Below are 7,752 nucleotides of genomic sequence, written 5' to 3'. Positions count from 1 at the left end.
TTGTTGGAGATTGTAACCTTCGTCGTGACTTCTTATTTTGTATATGTGCTATTTTTAGAACTAATTGTATTTTGTTTGCCATAGTTACTTCTCTTTAGTCAGAAATAAACACTCATGTCAATAACATCTTTTTACTAACTTTATTTAATTACTAAGAACATATACCATATTTACAACACGTTATCAGCACGAACGCTTAGTTCTTAGTTTTTTCACGTTATTTAGTAAAATAAAGTTGTATATATTTTTGTGTGACTAGGAAATAGTAATAGTCTGAAAATGTCACATGAATCTGGAGATGTTTCGAGTGTGAAAAATTCCCCTGCGTCGATCACATCTTTTCCATTTCCTTGTTTGAGGATAAAAGATGGATATCCGACTTGGAAGTTCAAGATGCGAAATTACCTTATCCATGAGGATTTATGGGAAACAATTGAGTGGATACCGAGATGGAGACACAACATGCCTCTACAAAGGTACGCAAAGACGCAAAGGCATTAGCAAAGATATGCTTATCAGTAGAAGGTGCAGCGATAACCCATATAAGATGTGCGAAAACTGCATCTGAGGCATGGACTTGTTTGCAAAAAGCCTTTGAAGATAAGGGGAATAGGACGAAGATTATTTTTGGAGCGTAGACTGTACAGGTTGAGTCTATCAGAGTTCAAAATATTGAACTATATATTAACGCAGTTATGTCAACCGCACAGGATCTTGCGGATATTGATGTAGTCATAGAGGACAAGTCTATTGCTGCAATACTTTTGGGAGGTCTAACTCAAGGTATGAACCTCTCATTATGGCTTTAGAAAATTGCAATGTAGACGTGACTACAGAGTTGGTGAAAACAAAACTGCTTAATGAAATGTCCAAAGATGTGGCTACATCATTAGACTCTGTCTTTCATGCGAAGAAGAAGCCTAAGTCAATGAAGAAGAATATAGTTTGTTATGAGTGCAAGACACCTGGACATAAGAGACCAGACTGTCCACAGAGAAACAAGAAGGAGAAAGGCAATGCGGTAAATACCAATGATACGATATTTACAAGTCTTAATACTTCTGGAAACCCAAGAAAGGACATAATTTATGTAGATTCAGGTTGTACTAGACACATGACTTCCTAGAACGGGACTGGTTTCAGAATATCTCGATACAGAATCAAGGTACTGTTACTGTCGCAAATGGAGAACAGATTAAGTGCTGCGGAATTGGAAATATTTCAATAAACACGCCCGAGAACGTGGTCAACAATATTAGTGATGTTGCTTATATACCAGATTTGAAAGCTAGTTTGTTATCTGTATATAAAACTGTTGAAAAGGGTTTTATTTGTGTTTTGATAAAATGGATGTAACTTTTATAAATCTGATACTTTTAATTTTACAGGTGAATCTGTTGCTCATGCCTCGCCCTGTGGTGGACTGTACGTTTAGATGGTACTGTAAATGTTTCCGAGAATGTGGCGGATAATTTTTGACACAAGATGTGCACTCTGGTCCAGGATAGTTATCAAATTTGGCATAAGAGGTTAGGACATTTGTGTCGTATAGGCATGAACCAACTGAAAAATCACAAGGTAGGTATAAAGTATACAGGAGTAGATAAAACTAAGTTGCATCGCTTGCGTGGAAGGTAAACAAGCAAGAAAACCTTTCAAAAGGTTAGCGTTTAATAGGGCTACTTCCCTTTGGAACTGATCCATATGGATTTGATGGGACCGGTGTCTACAACTTCTTTTCAAGGAAATAGATATATGTTGACAATAGTAGACGATTATACGCGAAAAGTGTTTGCTTATTTTATTTCTTCTAAAACAGAAGTCAAAGATATATTTTGTGTGTTTCAATGTTTTGTTGAAAATCAGTTAGATAAAACAATTAAAGCAATTAGGACTGATGGAGGTAAGGAGTTCGTGAATAAAGAGTTTGTTGATTATCTTGCTTCAAAAGGTATTGAACATCAAACAACGACGCCTTATAGTCCTCAGCAAGTTGGAGTAGCGGAACGCACCCATCGTTCGGTTACAGAAAAGGCAAGAACGTTGCTAGCTGAAAGTTCACTACCGAAAGCATTCTGGGAAGATGCATTCCAAGTTGCCATTTACCTTAAGAATAGGTCTCCTCATCGAGCCTTAGGTGGACAAATTCCTTATGACAAATGGTATGGACGAAAAGGTGATCTTAGCCATCTAAAAGTATTTGGTTGTAGAGCTCTAGTCCATATACCTTCGTGTCACAGGAAGAAATTAGATGTCAAGGCACAGGAAGCAATTTTCGTCGGTTATTCTGAAAATCCAGGCACTTATATTTTTAGGGACCCTGCTAACCCACGAAAAGTTATTATATCCAGAGATGCAACCTTTTTTGAAAATTGCTTTACAGCGCTAAAGCAGAAGCAATCTGTCGCACAGTCAAAATCTATATTGTTATTTGATGAGCAAAAAGAGATTGAGTCTGAGTTTGATCATGACTGTCAATTCTATGACTGTGATGAGAGTATCAGCCCGGCGGCTGAAGCAACTTTACCAGTAAATCTAGAAAGTGCAAAAGAGTCAGTGACTCTGGAAGAGCGAGAGTCTCTCAGTGACTTAAGGATGCCTAGTGTGGAAGAAGTGACAGCGAATTTGGAACAGGAATCGCACCCTGAGCGCAGATACCCTTCCAGAGACAGAAAAACAACAAATTTTTATAAAGCTTACAATACGTCAATGGTAGATTCTAATGAACCTACGACATATTACGAAGCTACTCATGCCGATGATGCTGATAAGTGGCACCATAATATGGCTGGTGAGTATAGTTCTTTAATGAAACTCCATACATGGAATTTAGTAGATAAGCCTAAAAAAGGTTATGCCATGTAAATGGATTTACAAAATTAAACTACCAAACTCTATGGTAAAGAACTTATGATATTGGGAATTTTGTTGATGACATAATAGTCTTCTTTAAATCTAATTTGACATTTGACACTGTCAAGAATTTGAATTTTTGAGAAGATTTGTCGAGATATTTTTCATTAAAGATCTCTGAATTATATTCTTTCTATATTAGAAAAGTTTAATATGAAGGGTGTAAGACCGTGGATACTCCATTAGTTTAAAATAATATGGCAAGAAGAACGGATGGTCAAGTCATAAGAATGAAGAACCATTTAAAGGTTTTTGTGACGCAGACTGGGCAAACTGTCCAATCGACAGAAGGTCATACACCGGTTATGTTTACAAGTTAAGTGGAGGTCCAGTATCATGGGAGTCCAAGAAGCAACCTACTGTTGCGTTAAGTTTGGCCGAGTCAGAATATATGGCATTAGTGTCTGCACGCACGAAGGAAGCGTGTTACTTACGTCGGTTTATATACGAGATAACAGGTATACTTTGTTCAGTTAACTTAGCTTCTGACAGCCAAAGTGCCATTAATCTTGTTCGAAATCCTGTACACCACAGCAGGACGAAGCATATAGATACTAGGTTTCACTTTATTAGGAAAAGGTATCTAATAATATTGTTAAGTTAGAATATATAAAAGTAACGATATGCCTGCTGATGTACTAACGAAGGCCCTCGGACCTCTAGCACACAAACGATGTGTAGTTAACTTAGGTTTAGAAACTTAATTATTTTATTTGTTTTGTTTCTGTCACAACTGCGATTAAGGGCGGCTGTTGGAGATTGTAACCTTCGTCGTGACTTATTATTTTTTATATGTTCTATTTTTAGAACTAATTGTATTTTGTTTGCCATAGTTACTTCTCTTTAGTCCGAAATAAACACTCATGTCAATAACATCTTTTTACTAACTTTATTTAATTACTAAGAACATATACCATATTTACAGCAATTAACATTACGCACTCTTAATAAAATAATGACCCATTGTAAATTGCCAATTTGTGGAAATCGTCAAACAACCAATTTCTGTTAGCGACCTTTTAATTTTTTTCCCTTTTATATTCATGCTATAGGTTTAATTTTTTACCTATCTTTAATAAGCTCAATTTTATAGCACCTTCAAAAAGAAAAGGTAGCAAACAATAATTAGTTTTCCGACGACTGCCACATATTGTTGATATTGAAATGGATCATTGTTTTATTAAGAGAGTAATACTAAAGGTACATTACGAAATGGACTGTTCTTTTTTAAAATTTTATTGTGGCGCGGCAAAGTGGCTTCACTGCACCTGATGTTAAGCGAAGTGAAACCCAAAAATAGGGGACCGGCCTATGCTTGATTTTGTCCATTATTCTATATATAATGGTTAAAAATATGAAAAAGAAGTACTCCTGCGAAAACTGCATTAAAATATCGCTTCATCTCTTTCTTTCGCACGCGTCGTAATTCCCGATGACGTCACATGTGGATATTTCGTCTCTTTTCTGTTTCTTGTTAATTACCCTTCCACAGAAATTCAAAGACTTATAACTTGTTGATTTTTACCGGATTTTAAAAATTCCTTCCGTGTTATAATTTATATTATGTAAATATTTGATAAAAGTAAAGAACGAAAATGAGTCCGGTACCCTATTGTGCCAACCGACCAAAAATACAAGCATCCCCGGACGGTCGGCACAGTCATGCTGGCCTGCATAATTGCTTCTTCACACCCGTTTGAAGGACCCCAAGTTATAGGAAGGAGGGATTATTCGTGTTACACATGTTTGTAAAAACTGTATAAAGTTACAAAACGAATGTGCGCCCTATACATCGTCTCTTGTCTGTAGTGACGAACGCGCCTGCGCCAAACAAATCTGTCAATATCCACGTGACTGCTAGGAATAACCATTTATACTTTTCTGATGGATACGCACTTCACGTTCAGACAGTATTGATATCAAGTTGATGTGACATTTTCAGTAACGACAATTATTAAGCACGCGATAATATGTTTAAAACTACATATACTTTCTACTTTCGATACCCTTTTTTCGTTAAATGAATCAGAAATAATAAAAAGCCCTAGTGACTGATGATTCGAAGCACTTGAGATTACGTACTTTAGATTAGAAATCATAAGATGTATTTTAGGTATCAACATTGACCTGCTTATGAGGCTGATGCTTTAACCTCCGATATTCAATGGACCCTAAGTCCTTTATTACGAGCAATGAATACTCACTGAAAAAACACTAACATCGTCTCATAGGTCGCGCGTTAATATTATATTGAATCTAACAAAACATCAATGGCATCTATTGTGTGCAAAACATACCTTGTTGTTAGAGTTGAGGAGAGTGAGGACGTCACCTCTCTTCATAGACACCTCGCGCGGCGACTTCTCAGCGTAATCGTACAGAGCGACCACGCACTCCTTGCCTGACACGTCCACCACTGGAGATTCTTGTTGCTATGGAAAAACGTGTACTTTAGACATCGAAGTACACCATAGGAAGCTGGTAGATTACCAAGATAATAATATTCATATTTTTATTTCACTTAAAATTTTATATTATAGATCTTTTTTTCAAATAATTTATTTTCATATTTCTACTACATTGACAACCCTATTGACAGCAACATTCTAATTCCTTCTACTAACAAACTCACCCTGCAAGCGTTAGCCTGCTCCCTGAGCGACTTGATGGTGTTTCCGAACGCCTCCAGATCAGACAGCAGCGCCTCGTGCTTCTTGAGCAGAGCTTCGGAGGAGTCCTCGTCCTTGCCGTAGTCTTGTGTGTTCGCCATGGGTTCCTTCTCGCGCATCCATGATTCGGCCTCGTTGGCGTCCGCGAAGTATTGCTGAGCTTGCAGCGAGTCTTCCAGGTCTTGTTTGCGCTGTTGGGGGGAAAATGGTTATTGCTGATAGTACATCCATTATAATATCGAATATCAATTATAGTAATCATATAAAACTGAAATTTTCAATGTAATTATTTATCTAAACACGTTGATCCGGCTTGAAGGACCAATTTTTTCATATTTTACATTTATAACTCTGATAAAGATTATAACTACAGTAACCTAATGAGACGAGAAGTACTTGATACACCTCTATTTCATACGTCTATTAATTTCAGATAGCAAATACTGCAATATCATTTTATATCAACATCCGAATACTACGTGTAGGTACCAGTACTACACAAGTAGTGTGTTTACCTGCAGCGCCCTCCTGCAGCTGCGTCCACTGGTTGTGCAGTTGCTGCAGACGCGTGGCGATGTCGTCGGCGGCGAAGTGTCCGGCGTCCCGCAGCGCCGCGCCGGCCGCCCGCACCGCCTCCACGCGCGCCTCGTGCTGCGCCATCTCACCCATCACGGCCTGGTGCTTCTTCATCAGGTTCTGCACGCCGATCAGGTCACGGCCTGGCACGACATGAGTTTTAAAAGTGTGTCGTAGAGTTTTAGGAGAAACTTGTATCGACTGGATTATGGTGTTATGCTTTCATCAAACAGCGCACGGGGCGTGGCTGCGACGCGACGCTGGCCTTTGACTCTATGAGATTTCAAACGTCGGGTACGATGGCTATGTGACATAACCTATATAAACTAGTACTCTACAACTTTTCACATCCTGCCCCATACGCTGTTTGACCAAAACTTAAAACAAACAGTAAGTACAATAATATAATTGTGAAAAAAAAAAACAGATGATATTATAAACCTGGGATTAAAAACTTTTAAATACAAAAAATCTTGCCAATTTAATGTTTGATCTTTTTAATAGGAGTTTAAAATCAATCCCTGACTTACCTCTATTGGTGGAGGCGATGATAGGCTCTTTCTCGCGGATCCAGGCGGCTTCGTCGTCCAGATCGCGGAACAGCTGCTGCGCCTGCAGTGAATCCAGCAAGCGTCGCTTGCGGATCGCCATCGGTTTGTCCAGCGCGGCGTATCGGGCCACCAGAGCATCCTGGTTTGCCAAAAAATTAAAATATCTCGAATATTTACTAATACTTTCACATTTATTTTAAGCTAAACCGTTGACCATCAAGTTTCATTCCGTACATCACATTTACGTACAACGTAATACGCACTGTTACTGCAGTAAGATTTATGAATATCGGAATTCAAGTTTCTTTTGAGTATATTAAAACTCAATTTCATTATTCGACATGCACGCCAATTTTACACCATATCATCATTTGGCTGCAACGCAATCTAGACAGTATACGTACCCGCTTGGCCTTGATGTTGTCTGCGTCGAAGTGGTCGCGCTCGATGAACTGCTCGGCCTGCGTGCGGATGGCGTCGATGCGCTCGGCGTGCGAGCTCACGTCCGCCTCCAGCAGCGCGTGCTTCTTCTGCAGGTTCTGCACGCTCGTCAGGTCCTGCGACCAGGGAATACATTGTAACCGCTGGGATACACCAGACGACGCAGTAACATAATATGTGCCTTATAAATCCAAGCAAAAATGTATTATTCATATTTGGACTGTCAAATAAAAACCCTATGATCTAAAATAGGGGACCGGACTCATGTTTGTTCTTTATTATTATCAAATATTTACGTTATATAAATTATAACACAGAAAGAATTATTTAAATACGTTAAAAAATCAACAAGTTATAAGTCTTTTAATTTCGGTAGAAGGGGTAAGTAACAAGAAACAGAAAAGAGGCGCAATACCCACGTGTGACGTCATCAGGCATCACGACGCGTGCGAAAGAAAGATGAAGCGATATCCCCACTTCGCGCCCACTTCAGCACATAGTAATATTTGAAATATGAATTACTGTCTCATTTTTAACCAATTTTAATGCAATTTTCGCAGGAGGGTTTCTTTTTTCGTATTATTAACCATTTCATATAGAAT

The 7,752-nt window shown here is 38.5% G+C and overlaps 1 protein-coding gene across 1 annotated transcript; it reads right to left on the bottom strand.

Moving 5' to 3' along the window:
- Window positions 1–5,165: 5,165 nt before the first annotated feature.
- On the bottom strand, window positions 5,166–7,266 carry LOC119193329 (spectrin alpha chain-like; the record flags this gene model as incomplete). The annotated part of the gene is given in 6 exon segments (XM_037446920.1): window positions 5,166–5,345; window positions 5,546–5,773; window positions 6,098–6,102; window positions 6,104–6,301; window positions 6,689–6,848; window positions 7,114–7,266. Coding segments are annotated over 6 exon segments (909 nt in total), but the record flags the coding sequence as incomplete, so codon positions are not given.
- Between the last annotated feature and the right edge of the window lie 486 nt (window positions 7,267–7,752).

Source organism: Manduca sexta, unplaced genomic scaffold (assembly GCF_014839805.1).
Source record: "Manduca sexta isolate Smith_Timp_Sample1 unplaced genomic scaffold, JHU_Msex_v1.0 HiC_scaffold_3983, whole genome shotgun sequence".
Lineage (NCBI taxonomy): Eukaryota > Metazoa > Arthropoda > Insecta > Lepidoptera > Sphingidae > Manduca > Manduca sexta.
The sequence above is the reverse complement of the archived record's forward strand: the minus strand, read 5'-3'. Positions and strand labels throughout refer to the sequence as shown.